Source organism: Cimex lectularius, unplaced genomic scaffold (genome assembly GCF_000648675.2).
Source record: "Cimex lectularius strain Harlan isolate CLEC.00 unplaced genomic scaffold, Clec_2.1 scaffold319, whole genome shotgun sequence".
NCBI classification, from domain to species: domain Eukaryota; kingdom Metazoa; phylum Arthropoda; class Insecta; order Hemiptera; family Cimicidae; genus Cimex; species Cimex lectularius.
Window position 1 is genome coordinate 16245 of NW_019393047.1, and position 21392 is coordinate 37636.

The window sequence follows — 21392 nt, forward strand, 5'->3', positions numbered from 1 at the left end:
GGAAGTGATGGACGTGCTCTTATTCGTCTTTTTAGGTTATCCCATAAATGTTCGAGGGGGGGGGGTTCAAGTGGAGAACGGGCTGGACAGGCTTAAGACCCTGATGTTATGCTGCTGAAGGTACGTTTGTACTATAAGAGCGACATGCGGACAGACATTATCGCGCATTAGAATAGGATTGTCACTGATTTCATCAAGGATAGACAACGTGTTCTAAAATTTCATCCAAATAGCGAGTGACTGTCAAAGACCGTACAAACAACAACCAACTCTATGCGACTCTCCATTGAAATTCCCGCTCAAACCGTCACTGAGCTACGTTTAAAGGGTTGGCTCTGGGAAAAATACAGGCTTTGTACCTTTCATTTCGCCTTTTCCACACGTTTTCACGTCCATCTGGAGATCGTAGAGCAAATCTACACTCATCTGTAAAAAGTACGGCAGACCAATCGTCCAATGACCAATGGCTGTGCTCCGAGCAAATGCGAGCCGTGCAACTTGTGTGTTCTGGTCAATTCTGTTCCTCTTACCGGCGAAAAGCCATCACTGAATTAATCTTCTTCGAGCAGGCGTTCAGAAATTTGGACACCTCGAACTTCCTGGAGCTGATGAATCGCTTGACCAACAGTAAGGCGCCGGTTTCGCAAAATTCTCAGAGTCAAAAAACGGTCATCCTGTGGTTCTGTTACCCTAGGGTGCCCAGAACCGGGTCTTCTAAGGCCCAGCTTCTCCAAAACATCTAACGGCGTCTCGAAGCAATTAGACAAATTAAGGGCAGAATTTTCTTTTATCGAGAAAAACCCAAAAAATCATTTAGGTAGAGTTTTTTTGCCTGTCAATGTATTTCGATCTAGTCTTAAAGCGAATGCGATTCCCCTGCGCTATGGGCTGCCTTGTATTTCGATCTAGTATCATCAAAAAAGTTTTCATTAAAATCGGTGATCTCCTTTTGTAAGTTAAGTTTTTTAATCTTAATTACGCATAATTGCAGAATTTATAAAAGGAATACGAATAATAGATTATTGCGCTCATGGCTAGAACTTATCAAAGCTAAAAAGAAAACTACTAAAAATTTATACTGTTATTATCTTGGTTGTGTTTCTGAGTTCACGAGCACTTGACAATTTTGTGATGAGATTAGTAAATATATCAATTCACAATAAAGATAGTGTTTTGCAAGGCCTAGTAGATTGCCTAATAGGAGGGGAAAATAGAAATGAGATCTTTCATATAAAATTTGATATTCCCTGAGGTCACAGAACAGTAAAAACAAGGACATTGTTATAAAAACAAAAACAAACATGCTTAATTTTAAGATTAATAATGAATCAATTCGCAATATAGATAGTGTTTTACAAGGCCTAGTAGATTTCCTAACAAAAGGGGGGGGAAGTCTCTTTCATACGGAAAAATTGTTTTTCTTGATATCCCCTGAGGTCACAGAACTGTAAAAACAAAACACTGTTATAAAAACAAAAACAAATATTTGCTTCAGTTTAGTTTATATAAATATAAGTGGAAGTTTATTTATATTTACAAAATTTATTTCGTTATTTTAATCGATTATTACAAAGCGTTCGCAACTTGTCAGTTATGTTTCAACATGATTAATAGGTTCATTTGTACTTCTGCTGTAAAGCACGTGTCGTTTATCGTGGAGAGGGACAAAGATCAAATCGGAGAGAAAACCTTGAGTATTTACTCAGGTAGTGAATTTTTTTGTTGTTGTTAACATAAGGTAGTTAGTTATCTAATCGTAGCCATTATTGTTTAATAATACAATCGATACCCTTAATCTTTGACTCGTGTAATCTTCAACGAGTCTTTTGCCCCAACGTTTGCTTTTAAAGTATGTACATTCGGTTTTGTCGAATATCTGGTTCACAAGAAGACAATAAAAGAACAAAGTTATCGCGTCACCAGGTCCAGTCACCATCTTAATAATTATCTCGGCGATAAAATCCTCTTGGAAAAATACTTGTTAAATTTAAATTGGTTTCGCTTTCATCCCGTTGGTTTTATGGGCTTGCCTTTTACCGGAAGTGGTCGGTTAGACTCCACCACCATGAGGACTAACCATGGTCAACAATGCCGTGTCGATGGACAAGCACAAATCAACCCATTACCATGTTTACAATAGCTGTGAACGCGTTAAGGGTTTTGTCAAATTATTTATTTTTTAATTAAAGTTATTTTCCTTTATTCAGCTGTTATATTACTGTCTCGTCCGTCTTAGGAGTTTAATAATTTAAGGTAGTAACAAAAATGTGAATTTATAAGTGGAAATGGGCAAATTAAATAATCTTTATGAGCAGTAATTTGGCCATTATTTATTCAGATTGTAACAATTCCCACGATTACAGCATCTCAGTTACAAGGCATGCGAATTTATTTTGAAAATTTAAGTTTTGGTCTATTTATAATCAATAAACGTCTGACAAACCTTACAGTTTAAGTACATAAACGTGCTTAATTTTTATTTTGTCGTAAGAGACACCCAGACCAGGAAAGTGTCGACGATTAGAAATGTATGGATCAGTGGGAAATGAAAGTGGTTCGGTTACTCTCGAAAATTTCTGTTGCCTATGGTGTAAGAGAATTTTGGCGAACCATCAATCGCCAACGATCAATCAGAAATACGCAAAAAAATAAAGTCCTATTCTACTTTTCTTTTACCTGTTACTAAAAATTTACTTACGTTGTATTGTGTTATTTCAGGAAAACTATGTTTTAGTATAATTGTCTTATTCCTAACCAACTTTAAAAAAAAAAATATTTTTAGTTGTTATTTAAAGGCCACCTCTCTTGCCTTGATTCTTCACCTAAGTAAACTTAAAAGAAATATTAACCGATTAAAATTTGGTTTTAAAAATAATTTTACTATTACATCTTCCTCAGGCGAGCTAGATGGTTATGCTGAACATACTAATTTCCAAAAAAATGTATTTAGTTTAAATAAAAATACATTATCTATCTACATGCCTATCTACTATTTCACCTGCTCTCGCCAGTGATCAGGCCCGGCTTTCGATTGAGCTTAGGATAGGATCATGAGGATCAGGAACGTACTTTGGAAGCTGATGGGCATCCTATCTTTTACATACATTTTAACCTCTAATTTGGCTAATATATACTTTTGGATTTGGTTCTCCTTCCATATGAAGTAGGGATATTTACCTTTGATCAATTGTGTCCGATCTGGTCTAAGGGATATCCTGGAAGGTATTCGTCCCTTTTATGAAGTAAAGAATTCTTCTCAGGGAGTGGCATCAAGGTCTGACCGCGATTTCCCATGTTTCATACTCTTTTCCTAGCCATTTTAGGGCAGTTTCATAGGATATGTTCAGTCGTCTCATGTCTCTCTTGACATAATCGATAAAGGTCACCTGACGATAGTCCTATTTTTAAAGAAGATTTTATTCTTTTCTGTTGAGTGGGAGTTCCTCTTTCTCTTGCCTGGTTTGCACTCCCGGCAGTCGTGTCCTTTAGTTACACAAGCTTCCAATTCTTTTTTAATGCGGCTGTAATTACCACAATAAGCTTTGGGCTGAAGTTCGAGTTGGATCCTCTTTTCCTTTTGCACAGGGACGATGGAGAAGTTCCACGCGGTAGTGTCCTGGGTGTATATAAGATCTATACAGACGGTCGATGTCCATTCTCATTTGATGATGATCGCCGTATTATCATCAAATCCCGTCATAGTTCATCGAAACCTGTGCTCACCTATCCTCAGAGTAGTGGTGTACAAAATCACGCATTGAACTAAACATCTAAATCCAAAACTTCATCCAAACTATCTTCCGGCGAATCATTCTCCCTCCGGTCTATTACAACTTCATTCCATTTCCAATCGTCCGTTACTTTGGGCCGTACCTAGAACATAGAAGTAAACATTTACTTGACAACATTTCATGTTGTGAGATCTTCTTATAAAAATTTCACCCAAATAAACATTATTTCAATCCTGCAATTTTCGTTCAATGTCTTCTTAACAACACTCCTTGATGTCTCAAAAGACATGCCCCGATGACCTTCTTTCAGAAGTATTTTATTGCTAAAACGAGACTATCACTGAATAGCTTCTCCACTCTGATTGCACTAATCGCAGATTGTGACAAAATAAGTAATAATAATGAAAAAATAAACTTTTGTTAAATAAATATTTGCCACAAATTGTACCCTCACTCATTCGAACAATTTTTTTTCTTTTAATGCTTCTCGAATAAGTCTCAACTTCACTTTCATTCGACCTTCTCGCATAGTTTCACGAGCCTACGAACAGGAAAATGGCCCCCTTCTCCAGTGCGTGCAGAAATTCTTTGCGTTCCAGTTTTCGGTTGAAAATGAGGACGATCAGATGGCGAATGTAAAAGTAGGTGAATTTTTTCCCATCTTCGATTTATCACCAGGTCGAAGAATTTAAACATCAACATTCTAAGTTCCCATGAGATATCAAGTGCGCGACAGGTTATTTCTTCCGGGTTTGTGCCGATTTTGTGGGGGAAATCAGTTTATTTTGTAAATCTGTCCTTAATAGGCCGGCTTTAAAATGTTTAAATAAAATCCAATTCAATCGATTTTTTAGACAAAGAAATCTTTGCAAACAAATTGTTTATACTACTTGTTACTCTGTAATTATTTTAACTTACATTAGAGACCGAAATGTAGCCTAATTATTGTTTATGATAGTATACAGGGATAAGGCGAATTGGAAGGTAAGACAAATATTAAACACCTTCGGCAAGCTTTCAAGTATTATATCTCTTTCATCAGGTCTTTGAAACTATTTTTAATCTTCTCGGTTTCCTTGGTTTTTTAAAAATTAAATATAGTTAACTGTTTTAATGAACTATTATAAACAATTAATTTGCTTATTTCTGGCAGTCAGATGATGCATTGCCAGAAATAAAGAAATGCATTGGTTTGAGAAGTTAAATAAAACACATGAATATTTTTAATGTTTCACACGGTTAACAAGTGTTTTTCTTTTTTCAAATTTGACTGATCTTTTATATTATATTTTTCGGCTGAAATCAACCACATCAGGATAATTATGTTTATTGTCCTAGTTGTGAAAAAATCGCCATCATTAGCTTCGAAGTCTTCAATTTTGTGAAGATTTCCTTGTAAAGCTGATTTGTCCGCCCTTGTGGGAATTTTGATATGCATTGGACAAAAATTTTGCTAAACTTTTTTACCTCCTCTAACATTCAAATACGGAAATATGCATAGACTTATCGAAACAACTATTGCAAAACACATCCATATTAATTTCTCATTTGTGCTTATTTATTCTTCAGGAAAAAACCAGAAACTTTTCCCACATTTACTTTGTACTCCTTTGTTTCAAGTCTTCCTTCTTGCGTGCATCATCTCGCCTTGGTTATAGTGTAAAAAATATATAATTTCATAAAATGTTTATGCAAATTAAAATGATTAATTTCTTTGTTCCACGCTTTAAAAAAAACTGTTTTACACATGTCAAACTTTAAATTTATTAATGTGAAAAAGAAAATGAACAAAACTTTACATTTATTCTTAGATATAAATGTTAATACACTATTGCAATTTATTACGCACTGCAAAATCAATTAATTTCAATAATAATGCGACTAAACAATTAATTTCGATAACAAAAAATAAATTCATTACAGTGAGTCAAGGAAACGAGACATTAAAACAGGTAGTTTATCAAGGTAATGAGGTTCATTAGCTTGAAAATATCTAGTCTGTCTGCTTAACTAAGCATCCAAATAGTTGCAATAAGTGATTTATTACGTTAGTTAAATGTTCAAATATCGACCGTCTAACATTTTCCGATTTTGCAAGTTTATGTACTTTCTCCAAGGCGATAGAGGAAGAGCGTGTCATTTTTACATAGACACGAGATAGTTCGAAGTTTTTCTCGGCTGTGCCTTCCTTTGGCTTGAACGGTTTTTTCTTCCTTACTTGGGATACAAAAGTAATCCATTCGTTCTGCCCGCAAGCCTGACGGATCCCAGATGTCGATTAGTAGGTTGTCATTGGAATTCGGAGCTTTTCTCCGGCAAAACCTAATATAATATATCTTATTAAAATAATATTGTAATATCTTATTGAAACAAAACAAAAAACCACGTATTTTTTAATTATGAAACGCTTTTGATTTTAAAAGCAGGAAAGGTCGGTCGTAAACAAACTTTCCTCTTACTTATTTATATTTAAATTGATCATTGTTCAATCGGATTATTTTTTCATCGGTCCAATTTTAATGTATACCACTCTTATGTTACTAGGTGAGCATTTCCGCGTTCGTTAACATATGTATTATGCAAGACTCAATTAAATCGAAATATTTAAATTAAGTTCAACAATAAAAAACAAAAGGACTCAAACTAAGGTGTTAAAACTACAGAAATAACAATATAAACATTATTAATGGGTGAACCAGTTTAATAATTTTTAATGTAAAGTGTTTAATTATTACAGTACAATACCCATTTGACCTTTTAAGTGTCCTGAGGGGGCAGAAAAATCCTTGGGCCAATGCTTTGAATTTGTTTTCTGCAACCAGCAGGGTGCTACTGATTTTTTAAATTTTTAAATTAAAAAAAAAGTGTGAAAATGTCCAAAAACCTCAGATAATATCAAAGTTTGATGAAAGAACTCATCTTTATATTTTTTCTTCCCTGTTAGAAAATCTATTAGGTTCTTGCAAAACACTATCTTTATTGTGAATTGATATATTTATTAATCTCATCACAAAATTGTCAAATGTTCATGAACTCAGAAAGTCAACCAAGATAACAACAGTATAATTTTTCAATGATTTTGTTTGGTTTTACCTTTGATAATTTCTAGCCATGATCGTAATAATCTATTATTCATTTACCTATTATAAATTTGACAATATGTCCAATTTAGAGTCTTAGGATAGAATATTGTTTGTGACGAATAAGTCTAGACTAAGTAAAACTCTTATTACAAAAGGATCCCAATCCATTCAATTTTAAGGGAACCCTTTATGATGATCGTAAATAGAAAAAAAATATTAGACACATGCGCGAGTGTCTTGCTAATTGGACCTAGGGGAGGAGAAAAAATACTTAAGTGTAAAAAGATGCTACTGCTAATAGTTCTCTTTATCAATTGAATGAAATTTTAAGGAATGTTAGGTACATCGTTTTATGTCGTTAGTACATACAAAAATATTAGACACGTGTATAGGGTTTGGCGAAATTAACCCCAAAAAGCCCTTAATAAAATCTAAAATATAAATGTTCCCTACTGAGTTTGTTTATAAGTTTTAACGTAAACCAAAGCATATATGTTGACGACAGTATTGTTATTATAAGAGAGTTATAAAAAATACAGATAAGCCTGAAATGTGTAAAAACTGTGAAAATTGTAAATACGTTAAGCACGACCGTTTAAATCGATAAATCTTTATGACCTGTTTTTTTGTTTTATTGTAATTAATAAATGTTTAATTGGTCAAGCGGACCACGAAATTAGTGAATGTAATTAATATATTTTAATCTATCGCTTTGATTTATAAACTCTTGTCAGAATAACGTGGTTTGACAAATTTGTGTAAAATGTTTTTTTTCTTGTTGCATACTGGCCGCCTATGATCCGCATGTAAATCTAAATCACGTCTAAATCCGTAAGCGTGTGTCCGTATTGACAGTACACACTCAACTTACTATGTTAGTTGCTTAACTATGCCAGGGCTTCACGAGTCATGATAAGATTCTATAATTAGTTGATGTATTTTTTCTTAGGAGCTAATCAAGTATCTTTACTCAACTTGGCCTGAAATACAATTATCAAGGAAAATTAAAAAACGAATAGAATAATCATGATTCATGACAATGCAAGGCCTGAAATGTATTTCAGTCAATTAATTTTGATTAATTTTTTGTTGAGACAGTAATTGTTTCTTGTGCATATTTATGCTTTAAATTCTACTGAATTATTTAAACAAGACTTCTATTGAAAATGACATCTTTTGGATTAGTTCCACAGCGGAATTTACTAAAAGAGCACGATTAGTAACGTTCTAAAAATATTTCCTATTTTTAAAAAAATATGGACATAAATTTCTGATCAGCCCAATAATTAAGTAGGTTATTAATTAATTCTACAACCCAATTTATTTGAAAAATAAAACCTATTTTCACAATTTGTTTAAAGAAATAATTTGAAACAAATTTCTTTAATTTTTGTGTGTGTTATATTTAAATTTATCCTTTAAAGGATGAATTTTGTGTCAAGACGGCACATACGGACTATTTCCTAGGTACCGACCTTTCGTCCACCATGTATTAATTTAAAAAAATCTATAGTATTGTTTTTGGTACGAGATCATTTATATCACCATCATCAGAACTATACTATCATCACCATAAGGCATAATCACCAAAAATTCAGCAATGCAATTTGTTCCTTTTAAGCCTTCCTTTGGTCTGTATATTTAATTATGTAAATCTACAATATTGTTTTTTTTTGTTTTTTTAATGAGATTTTCATTTTTAAATCAATATATCAGCAGGGTCATACACCCATCATCAGATGTGTTTATCGGAAATAAATTTTGCTTCTTTTAAACCGTCCTTTCGGCCTTGATATATTCACTTCAGTGTAATTTTTTTCTTACAAGCTCTTTCTTTTATATCGCTGTCATCACAACTATCGGGTTGTCCGGAAAATAATGCAGGATTTTAAGTTTTCATTAAAAAAAATCTATATAAAATATTCTGTTTACGTTTACAGGATTACTCATTTGTATGAATGTCAACANTTTTGATTAAAGAACATTGCTTTAAAGTAACTAGTTTCTTTTTTTTTGTTTAATACCAAAATCCTGCATTATTTTCCGGACAACCCAATATATAATCATCATCAGACGTAATTATATGGAAAGCTGGGAAACACATTTTCTTTCTGTTAAACCTTCGTCCATGATATATTCGATTGTGATAATAATATAATAATAATAATGTTTATTTAACAACAAAAAGAAATAAATACAAAACAAAGTAAATTAACATTATACACCATGGTAAATACCGTCTGGGGGAAGTTGATGCTGCATCGTTACATCAACAAAAATATAAGAATGAAATATATAATTGAAAACTAAAAGGTAGAAAACCCTGAAGAATACATGAAGAAAAAAATAGACAAAAAAATAAACTATTAATCATAATTAAATTGCTTAATTAGTTCAAAACGATAAGACCAAGCTAGCCGCGCGTATCTGATCAGTGCTAAGCAATTCTTTCCATTTAGAAATTCAACTAGCTGGGTTCTGCTGAGCTTCCTGTGTCCCGTGTGGGTAAATCTAAATTCAGTGAGGATGGGACACACGACCAAGAAATGGACCGGCATCCTCCCTCTCCCCGTGGTTAAAAACAAGCACAGATTGAAACCTCACGTTCTCGCCAAGGAGTGTGGTTAAGGTAGACCAACTCGCATCTTGACTTGAAAAACCAACATAAGTCAATGGCTGAAAGTTCAGTACTATGGGCATTTAAGTTTAATAAATTTGGGGAGTACTGTAAATCCTTGTATAGTAAAAAACGGTTAGATTGTCTAGCCGATCACACACACTCTTCCCGATAACATCGGTCCATCTTCTGACGGATGGCCATTAACTGAGCACTCCACTTGTCCCTATATTCTATGTTGGAATCGAAACGCACAAGTATCTCTCCTCCAAATCAATGCAGTGCTTGAACAAATTTTTTTTTATAACTTCCAATACGAGAAATGTGGTGATCAGGCAAATTTAGGATTTTAATGCAGTATTTAACATGAAGCCGAAGGTGAAAACTTTAACGAGAGAAGTCGAGGTCTCGATCGTTAACATATAATTAGATGTCATGGGGGGGTAGCCGAAACAACTTTTTAATAAAAAACGCTGAAATGTTTCCACCATCTTAAACTGTTGAAACCTCCAACATTGAGCGCCATAACAGCCAATTGATCGCGAAACAGCTTTATAGAGATTATATTTGGCGGATTTCTGTTGTTAATAAGTCATTCCAGAAACGATTAACACCAAATTTAGCTATTACTATTTTCTCCATTAAATGACAAGTCATTGACAAGTGCGGGGTGAGGGTTATACCCAGATATTTGTACTGCTTAACTACTTCTGTGGTACTGCCCTTATATTTCCACCGATCATTAGCAGCGAGACGACCACCTTTTCTAAAAACCATAATCTTGGTCTTGGTTACATTCACTGTGAGGTTCCATTGATCACAGAACGCTCTAGGAGATTGTGATGTTGCTCTGAAGAGAAACTCGGTCTGGAAGTAGAAGCAGAACGTTATCTGCATACATCAAGATTTTAACAACTGTACCAGCCACTCTGAACCCCTTCAAGAGCTGCGGGCAAGTCATCAAGAAAGAACGAGAACAATAAAGGGACTGAACATACAACCTTGACGGACACCCGATCTGACCTCAAAAACTTCTGAAATGCCCTGGTTGCCTCTTACTGCCGAATATGATTGACGGTACAAGCTCTTCAAGGTATTAATGAATTTTGAAGAGACCCCCAAGTAAAGAGTTTTAGATACAAAGCTTTTCGATCTATCGAGTCAAAGGCCGATTTGAAATCAACGAAGAAACAGTATAACTTCCCTTTTTTGCTGAGAAATTTTAGTTTTATAATATTTATTAGAATCAACAAATTGTCAAAAGTTGAGTAGCCTCTTCGAAAACCCGACTGGAATTCGCTAAGAACAGAGTTGTCTAATACATGGAATCTAGGCGGCGAAGTAAAAGAACAGTAAAAATCTTCGTGGCAGAATTCAAGCACGAGATTCCTCTATAGTATAGTTGGACACATCATTAACATTACCTCTTAAATAAGGGAAGTATCAAGGATACTCCGAACGAGGAAGGCATATTTTCTGACTCATAAATTCTGTTAAATAAATTGAGTAGTTTTGATCGAAAAACATCTGGAGAGAATTTGAAAAATTCGTAGCCCACTGGTCAATGCCTGGTGCCTTGCTGCGTTTTAAAGAGACCAAAACTTCATTCAATTCGTTAACTGTAAAAGGAAAATCTAACTTGGTTGACTGAAGAAATGGTTCAGCATAAAATATGACGGTAGAGGTGACAGCCAGGTTGAGCAAAGAGTGAAAGTGATCTACCCAATCTTTTAATGTAATAGTAGAATCGCAGGAAAATCCCTTGCGCTTAAAATGTGAGACTAGGTTCCAAAAATTTTTAGAGTTATGCATTGCATTAAATTGAGTGTTAAGTGAAGCAAAGAACTGTTTTTTTCATGAGACATAGACTTTTATATGAAAAATTAGCTTCTAGATAAGCCTGCCTTGCGAACGTATTGCGAGTTCGAAGGCAATTGCTCTCGTTCTGGCCCTAAGGCAGTGAACGTCAAACCAAATGTTTTTACGACTCGATTTCACAAACGATGGTGTGCGCAAGTTATTATGGCACGATGATTTTATTAACTAAAGTAAGACCTCTAAATGTTGCTCGTTTGACGATGGAAAGCACAAAACTTCGTTGGTGTTAATCTCTAATTTAGACAGTTATACTTCTGACGTTTTGTGAAACCAGGGAAGCTGAGGTGTTAACGGAATTCTGTCTAACCGGGCTGAGGACAAAGATATAGATAAAAAAAGAGGAAGATGGTCCGAGAAGTTCTGGTCCAATACTTTGAACTCATATATATCGGAAATATAATCTCCCGAGACACAGCAGATAAGCACGTTTACCGAGCTCCCCATGCTTCCTAAAAAAGTAAATTCACTTTCAAGGTCATCAAAAAACATCCAATTCGGTTGTATAAATCTAGCGTTGTCTTTTTCTAGTTTTTCGTTTTTATCATTCAGATGACTTCATCATCTTCAGGGTTATACACCCATCAGATATAATCTCTCAAAGATGGGCAATAAATTTTGCTTATATTAAACCGAATTTCGTCTCCGATATTTTCAACTAGATAATTGTATTATTAATTAAAATTAATAAAATTGTTTTCCCATTTTTATTATGAACTTTTCGATTTTATTCATACTTACTTCATCACTTTAATCACATAATATACCTTCCAGGCAGTGCATAATGCTTCGGTCAAACCTTCCTTGTGTAATAAGTAAATAGTCTGTACTATTTTTTTTTGTGGGGCGTCGGTGGCCGCAACGGTTAGGCGTTGACACGGCGCTCATCACTGGAATGTAATGGTCCCGGGTTCGAATCCAGCGGCCCTGCATTCGAACCCGACATACTTACAAATGGGCTTTTTTTCAAAAACACCGGCACCCTGAGGGTTTACACGACCTCTGCTGTTGCGAACCCTCGTTTAAAAAAAAAGAGAAAAATGTACTTGTCATAGTTCATTGTTATATGAGCATCATCAATTTTGTACAATCTTCACTATCATCCAAATGTAATCACCAACTGCTTGCCAATACCTTTTGCTAATGGTAAACCGTTCTTTCAACCTCCACATATTAAACTGAATTGGATATTACGTTTTTTCTCAGATCACGCCGAAACCGAGAAGTCTTGCTATCACACAATTATCAAATTATAAAGATTTAAAGAAAATAAATTAGAGAAAACGTGAGATGACAGATAAATGAAAGTCTGAATGAGTTCATTTTGGTGCTGATCTCAGTAGTGAACTACCATAAAAAATACGACAATTTTTCCGTTCTATCAAATTTGATTCCTCTCAGTTTTATTATCGAGGTCAGGTGTCAGTGCTGATTCCATATCGCATCGTATGACTCGTCGTCTAATCGGCAAAATTAAAACTGCCCATGTTTTCGACCCGTGGCAAAAGATTTGGCCATGATTTTCATTTTGATTTTCTTTCAGGATACGCGCCATGGTGGACGTCATGTCGGCCAAGCTGTACGAAGTGTGTTCCTCACCTTACGAAGGAAGCTCTGGGAATGGCGTGAAGCAAAGCTCTTCCTCACTTCACCACCAGCTCACACAGTACCAGCTTCGTAAACGGGAAAATGTTATGAAATCCAAGAATTCGGCGATAAACTCATACGAAAATGCGCTTTTTGAAACAAAAGAATCAATTTGGAATGGTGTCACACAAACTGAACGGAGACCAGTCGTCGGCCTGAGCTGCCAGAGCTGTACGCCTACCAGTAGAGTAAGTATTCTTTTTTTATTAACGATGGAACTGATGAAATTATAGATAGTTTCTAATAATGTATTGCTTGCAGTTATCATTCAGACGGAACTACGTTAATATTTATTAGTTAAATGAAATAAATCATCACCGAGATGAATAATTACAATTCCATGAATAGTTTGATGAATAGCTTTTATCATTTATGTGGTGATAAGGTCAAAGCAACACCATATTTTTTAAATTGTCTTGACAGTAACACGAGGCGGAATTTTAATTTTGTCTGTTTTTGTGTGACATAAAACGATCTCAATAATTTGTGTTTGCACGACTGAATAACATCAAATATCCAGTATGTTGGTTCTTAATTTTTTCAACAGGTGTTTTAGGATGATAGGATAAGACAAACACATCAAAATAAACATCTCTAAGAAATAGGAAAACTGAAACAAAACGAAAATATTCGTGTCAAAAGAGATAATCGGTGTTAATTATTTCTACGTTTAAATTCAGGCTTTTTTCTGTGGGAACTCGTTTTTTGCGATGTTAGCTTTTTTTGTTGGGTTGCGGATTTTGGTCTTTTAGTGTCTTTTCTTTTTGACTGGCCCAATTTTACTTCTAATCGTTCTCTTGTTCCCATAACAAAACTAAAGGACAAAATTAGGAAATGACGCACTTTGATTAAAAGATATTTTCATTTATTCGGATTACTTATCCGACCCAAAAATAGTTGTACCGGGGTGTAAATAAATCTTTAAGCGGTTTTTTTGGTAAATTCAATGAAATTTCAGGTAATTGTAAACAGATTTAAATAATAATAATAGATGAACACACCTTATTGGACAAAAGAGAAACTCCTCTGGTCATCAGGGCAGAATTCTTGCGAATTTTAAATAGCTTTACCATTTAAAAAGTTTTTTATACCGATGGGCCCAAAAATGAAATTGGTGAAGAGTGTGGGATATTTGCTGATGAGTACAACCTCAGCCTCTACCCCCTACTCTCTATCGAATGAGGCTAGCTTTCGGCTACACAGCTGAACTTCATGCAATCAGAAAGTCATAGAGAATTATAAAGGAATCGCAAGGAATTTGTAATGCTATTGTTTGCTCTAATTCGAAGAGTGGTCTCGAAGCCATCAAAAATAAATTTTTGGTTGACCCATACATCTTAGAAATTCACAAATACCTCTATGTCAAAGCATTTAACAGACATATGATATTTGTTTGGGTTCCTAGTCATGCCGGCATTTCTGTAAATGAAAGAGCTGATCAACAGGCAAGGAAGGCTGCAAACCATCCACAAAGAACAGATCAATTTCCTCTCGGTCTAGATTATATAGTCGTTTATGTTAAAAACATTATCAAACGAAAGTGGGCGGCAAGATGGAATGTCTGTAGAGATAGTATGAAAGAAATGAAGCCAGTTGTAAATAAATAGCCAATTGAGGAACTTGAGAGAAAACTTGTGATTCTCTCTACATTGCGAATAGGTCACATCAGGCTAATCCATAATAGGTTTTTAATAGGCAATAACCTTTCAACTGGCCCTCGATGTATTCGAATTGGAGAACGTGACATTCTTACTGTAAAACATATTTTGGTCGATTGCCGCACTTTGCAACACTATAGGCAAAGGCTCAACCTTTCGAGTTACTAGGTTCCCAGTGTTTGTTTTGTAGTGCACTTATCAGCTTTCTTAAATTTATTGAAATTTGTAATGAGAGTTAGATCTTTTCCCAAATTGTTATACTATTGAATGTTTGCCTGCTAGTGTTTGAATGAGAGTTGTGCGTTTCTTTCTTTTTTCAAGAATTTTGAGGCTGCCGGAGCGGTAAAATGTAGAAAAAGAAAATAAAAATTGCGGAGTAATAAACTACAACGCCCAAAATCGCAATTTAAATAAGGAGACATAACTCCCTTAAAATCATCTAAAAAAAAAGAAAAAACAACCAAACATTAGTTTATTTATTCTATTTGAATGAGCTTACATTCATGCTGAGCCTGTTGCTAGTCTGACTCCATTATTATCATTATTGGCCATACAAGCCTATGGGAAATGTTTAAATTATGGAACAAAAATTCAAATTCTAATTAAAGAACAGGAATAAATTTTATAATTTAATTTTTTTTGCCTACATTTGGCCTTCCAAATGAAGGATATTAAAAGGATAAATTAAAGCTTTGGATGGCAATAGGATAGATTAGTTTATGAGTGAATGTTTTGAGTCAGAGCTTTAAACCACTCAGAAGGGATATAGCTAATCTAAGGTAGAATGTTAGGGCGTGAAATGACCTTAGCCGGTAAAACGCACTTAAAAATTAGTAATAATAAGAGATGAACAATTTTTTTACAGTACTTGTTGCCATCTTCCGTGTTAGTTTGTAATTCAGGCCTCCCCGAACTTCTTAGGTTTTGTCGTCGATGTATTTTCTGGAGTCCTCAAGTGAAGTAAAGTTTTCCGGATTAACTGAAAATCTGAAGGCGAATGAGTGGTTCATCACATCCCAGCCAAATTTCGACAATTTCTAGCACGTCTGCAAAGTCACAAAGACAAAAGAAAAGATTATCCTGGCACAAAACAAATCTCATTGGAATCCCCTAGGGAATTCAAATCCCAATGATGGATGATTATGTGCATTATACACTAGAATTAACACCACTAGAATTTGGTTTGGGGGGAAGAAGCTCAAAATAAAACACCCTCTTCCAAAATGCATGCACCTTATTCTGATGTAATCCGGCTTTTGGAGTAGTTAACGGTGGGTCGCTGCGTTTTCCCCAGTATTTTTTTCAGAACATTGTAATGGATTAACGTTTCATCGCCAGTCATCGGTCTTTTCAAAATGGGGCGTTTACATTTCGTTTGAGGAGGGAATTGCAGATGGAGATGCTGTCTAAAAAAAATTGTCTCAGTCAATATATGAAGAACTGACTTCTCTTTGACAAATATATCCAGTTTGTCAAAAAAGCGTTGAATCGCTTGTACAAGATATGTGGGTTATTTCTAACAAAAACTTGAATTTGATCATCATCACCGATTGAAGGACGACCAGTGCTCTTTGCGTTTTCCAAATCAAAATTTCTGTTTTTGAACCGAGCTAACCACTTACTTGCTTTCTCCTAAACCGTCATGAACTCATCACCATACACTGATGATTACAACTAATCATCGTTACACATTTTCCTAGCAGTCAAACAGCAATAAAAAACGGAAATGCACTATTTTTCCTCCATTTGAAATTAGTAAAACACCTTGTTAACATTAGAGTTCTCGAACGAATCTGATGAATAAAAACACCTTAACTAATCCCTTTTCAGAGTCTGTAAACAATAATATCAAATTAAACATTGCTTCAAAACACAAGAGGGATAAAATAGAATTAATGATAATTTGAAGACTTATTTTACAACCCGATACTTTGCACCACCCTCCTGATAGAATGCTGATTTCTGGAATGCGTCATCAAATATTATACCTTCCAAAAGAATGTGTGTGGTCTACAGATCTAATTACGAGTGATGAGTGTTATAGGTAATTAAAAGTTTGCTTTGTTTAATATGTATTTTGAACTTTAGTTTTAAATTTTTTGTTTTTTATTTGCTTAATCCCTTTTAGTTATGATAATTTTTTTTACAATTTGTATTTCTAATACTTTATTGTACTTAATTTTTCAATGAAGTATATGAAATTGTCAAAATGATTAACAATTAAACTCGTAAAATCCCAGATTCGCTCTTTTGAAAAAAAAAAAAAAAAAAAAAATCACTGGTCAGTGCTCAGAAGTGATGAATACTATTTTTTCGTGTAAAAAACAACAAACTGATTAATCTCAATACCACCGTACAATGAATTAAAAAATGTGTAGGACATAAGTAAAGTATAATTCACCGCTAATCCCATGTTTCGTAGCGAAGAGGAAATATTTTCGTTAGAAAATTTTGTTTTTTTTAAAAAGTAGTATTAATGTCCAGTTATTTTGGTTTGCCCACTGCTAACTCGATTTTTACACTTTTATATAACAATTGTGAAGTCTGCGTGGTGATGAACCTATAGAATTTCGACAATTTCTAGCGCGTTCACGTTCGTTTTCTGAACGTTTTGGTTAGCCTGTCGTTTCTTTGGTCTGTCAGTCGCGTTTCTTCAGCTGCTTTTATCTAAAATTATCATTATAAACTGAAGAGAGTGAGAAACCGAAACTTACCGGACAAGGACAGGCAGATTCCAAAATGACACGAAACTACACTATCACTCTTGTGTTGCTATAGAAATTTTTTTCGAATATTTCTTAACCACATGCTGCGGTATGTCTACCAGACCCCTTGTACTACAAGCTTCTGCATTATTCGGCTAATCTGAACAGGGCTCGGTCCCAATAACAAAAAGCGCTGATTACGGACCAAAAAGTTTTTTTTCTCTCCTGAGAAGTACCAATTGAAAAATTCAAAAGTTTGGCGTGATAGCTCTTTCTTTTTGTAAAAGAACCTCGCCCCTATTACAAAATATAAATATGCCTTAATCCTTAATAACAGGAAATGAGCGCAATACGAGGAAAACCCACCAGATTTAAGTTTATGTTAAGCTTTCGTTTTTATTGATGACTTCCTTTCTATTGTCTTGCTTGTTTTTTTCTTTCTTTCAGTCTAGCATAAAAACCTTCAGGTTAAACAGATTGCATAACACCGACTACAAAGTTAAGGATTTTTTTTTCCCTATATATGGTAATAATTCATTTGTATATTTTTTGTAATGAGAACTTACATAATTGTGCAAATTTGCGATTCTGCGAGGTCATGAAACTGCAGCGTGTTCTTCGATCATCTTGTTGCATTTTCAGCTGCCGTTTTCAGTGTGTCTTTGTCACTTAATAGCGCTGAAGTTCTGAAGAAGCAGAAGATCATTTTTCGGTAATCACCGCACAATTTTGAATATGAATATGTAATAATTCAACTTTTCGTTGCAAACGGTTCATAAAAAAAATGCGTGTGAGAATTTGTGACGTTTGAGTTCTCAGTTAAAAAAGATATTCGAACGGACAAATTCTCCCGTCGTATCCGCTGCACCCTTGACCTCCGAGAAATTAGAATTTTGGGTCTAAGTTAAATCGCAAAATTGGACGTCCCTCAGAAATCCATGGGGTGGGAGCGATTTCTAAATATACGCTCAGACTACTTTTGTTAAACCGCAATTCCAAAGTTGAATACCTACGTTTTCTCGGTAGGACGTCCCTTTTTACAAGGAGCCTATGGGGGTCAGATTTAGGCAATGGTGCCTCTGCGAGGTCAGTAGCTCGAACTTTTTTTCAGGTATCACATTTCTACCCTATCATAAAAAACTAAAAAATTACTCAAAAGTATAATTAAAGCTGTAGAGATAACACATACAACTGATACGTTTATCAGGCAAGTGCAATATCTGTCACGATTAAATCTTTTTCATATTTTACTGACAAGAATGTCTCGCTCTCATCGAGAATATTTATAGGTATTGATATTTATAACACCCATAATAATATATAAGTATATGAAAACATTTTACGAAAATACATATTTTATTATTTAAGAGTTCTTTAATTTAACTGATACTAAATATGTTATGGCCTGGTATAACTTAATTTGTATCCAAGTCATAATTTATATAACATATAACCTATCCATACATTATAATACTTTTTTATTCTGCTCTAAAGTCTAAGATGAAACTCCTCATATGATTTTCCTACAAACATCTCTGTCTTCTGCCTTCCTTTTCCATTCTGTCATCTCCATTCACTACATTATGTCTCAAGGTTTTTCTTAGGTGTCTTCGTTTCCTTTTTAGTAATACCGCATAATGCGTATGTCACGATCTGTTCTCGATTCAGCAAGATGGGCCCAACTCTGAATCCTTTTTATGAGAAACAGAGCCCCAGAGGTCTTGATCGAACCTGAATACAGCCGATCAGATGCCTTTTTATAATAAAATTTAATTAAAGTTTAAAAACAATTTATTAAACACACAAGAAAATAATAAATTTCCTTTTAAATTTTAAACAAACAATTAAAACTTTTTAAATTTAAATAAACAGTAATTTACTGCAAAGCATTTGCCAGACCATTTAGAACAAGTGTGGATGACATGTTGATTTTGATTACCGAAGATACAAAAATAAAAGTCCAAATTTTCACTGCACCGATGCACACGAATCCCTTCAGGATATTAATAAATTTCATGACCGTAGACAAAACAAAAATATAAATAAATTTAATGAAGGCTTTGGTAAAGGTAAAAGGTGTCTTAACAATTTTGAGATGGATAGAAAACAGACAAGGTTTCAAAAAGATTATAATTCTGATAACTACCATCTGCAAATAAATAGGAACGAAAACAGGATTGACCCCCGCACTATTTTAATAAAATACCGACCATTTAAATTTTGGGAATCAGCAAAAACGGAGAGATCTCCGACCAGTCGCGTCGGAGAAATTAACAGTAAATACACCAAATTCATCTACACGGAATGAGCTTGTTCACCTCTGCTCGACTTGAATGTCTCTCCCTCTTCTCTTTTATTTATTTTTTTTACTCTAGGCCTAATCATGGCATCTAAATCATAACATTGTCACTTTGAAATCATTTGAAATGTGACACATAAATAATAATTAAAAACAGTTCATGCCATCATTTACCACCTTGCCACATGAATTGATTGTCTATGATCTATTTATATTTGGTACTCAAGTTGTTTATATAGTTATAGTTCAACTATGATAGCTAAAGTTGCTAATGTCTTCATTCATTGTGATTGATTTTGCATGAACTGTCCATACTTTATAGTCAAATATAACTGAAGTTGTTGATATTATCTTGTCAGATCATTTAAAACAAGCCGTACAATTTGGCCGCTACTTATCATTTTGATATCATCACCCTCACAGGATTGGTTTGTCAGATTCATTCTTCATCTCGCAATCTGCAGTGATTTTTGAGTAATCAAGTTTCTTTCTTCAAACCCAAATTTGAAGATGGTGAAATATCGAAACGCACATGATAGACTAATCCAGTGAGGATAGGCAGACCAAAATGATCATAACAACAAATAACAGGCCTCACAATTTCTTCATGTTGTCATTATTATTTCGTGTAAAAATATCCATCCTTTGGGAAAACTTGGAAAAAATTATGTTCTTTATATCACAACTTTTATAAACTCTATACAATTTGTTTATGTGATCATCTTGTGTGAAATTTATGTCATGTATGATCATAAATGAGTTTTATATAATCATGATTTCAGTTAAATTTGGGAAATGCCATAATTTATCAACTTGTCTGATGATTTTGTACAAACTATCTTTACTTTGAGGTCAAATCATCATAAATACTGATAATTGATTTATATAAAATGATGTGTGTACATACATTCATGTGTATACAGAATTGAGCCTACCATTTCTCGCAGCTCGCCAGTATTCCAGGTTTAGTGGGGTATTGAATACTCCATCAACCCTCAATTAGGCTTGTTATATAATAAGTGTAAAAGGTGGTGAAGTAATATTGAGTATTCCACCACCCTGAGTTAATGGTACATAGGTGATGAATAATTGGTATGTAAATAAGGAAAAAAATATTTAAGAATGAGTGAGTGTGAATGGGTTTGGATTTAGGAATAGATTGCATTGGGGGCTGAAATGACCTAGCTGTCGATAGCCCCAGAAACTTAACCTCGGTGGCCTGACTGATAAGACAAAGGCCTGACCCCAGTCTGCCAATATTTAATTGCAAAAATGTTGTCATAATTATTACAAATTGTTGTAAAATAAAAAAGGAATTGGACCTTTCAATTAAATGGGGCGTGAGCAACCATTCTTTACATGCCGGACACATACTTGGGCTTTGACCCAAAAATAAGTGTTCATGTGTCATCCTTGCGTGGCCTATCCTTAATTGGGTGAGGATGACCCTTCTTTTATTAGTCAGGTCCTCTGAGGGCATTGACAGTGTTGTGCTCTTGATTCGTGAGAACTAAATCATCATAATTGTAATTGTTTATATCATAATTTATCTTCTTGAATGATGATTAAATGGCCATTGTGCATTTTATTGCTAAATTTTAAACTTGTCAAGAATTCTCATGGTCAGGTATCGCCCACCTGATCCGTTGTTAGGATAAGTGTCGTGATGCTCATTATCTCAATGCTACTTGTTTGAGAAGATAACCCCTTTTGTGGGAGGGCATTTAAAAAAAAAATTTTTTTAAAGGATGATTGCAAATTCAGTATCAGTAAACAT

The 21392-nt window shown here is 34.4% G+C and overlaps 1 protein-coding gene and 1 long non-coding RNA gene across 7 annotated transcripts in view; one reads left to right on the top strand and one right to left on the bottom strand.

Annotated features, from left to right (window-relative positions):
- The window catches only part of LOC106668685 (glycerol-3-phosphate acyltransferase 1, mitochondrial), a 40728-nt gene that overhangs the window by 14247 nt on the left and 5089 nt on the right, over positions 1-21392 (top strand). For 4 of the 5 annotated variants that reach the window (XM_014397673.2, XM_014397667.2, XM_014397681.2 and 1 more), the window contains one exon: positions 12850-13141. In XM_014397673.2, coding sequence (XP_014253159.1) covers positions 12860-13141 — 282 coding nt within the window. In that variant the 5' untranslated portion in view covers positions 12850-12859. Of the gene's footprint in view, positions 1-12849; positions 13142-18297; positions 18403-21392 lie in introns of those variants that run through there. The other variant, XM_014397687.2, reaches the window with a different exon arrangement.
- On the bottom strand, positions 630-17869 carry LOC106668718. Of its 2 annotated transcripts, none has more exons than XR_002910850.1 (3): positions 15480-17869; positions 3178-3873; positions 630-905 (listed from the first exon to the last, which is right to left on the bottom strand). It is a non-coding gene; the product is annotated as an uncharacterized LOC106668718 (long non-coding RNA). The 2 variants fall into 2 exon arrangements; XR_001340795.2 differs by having other exon boundaries at positions 630-1445.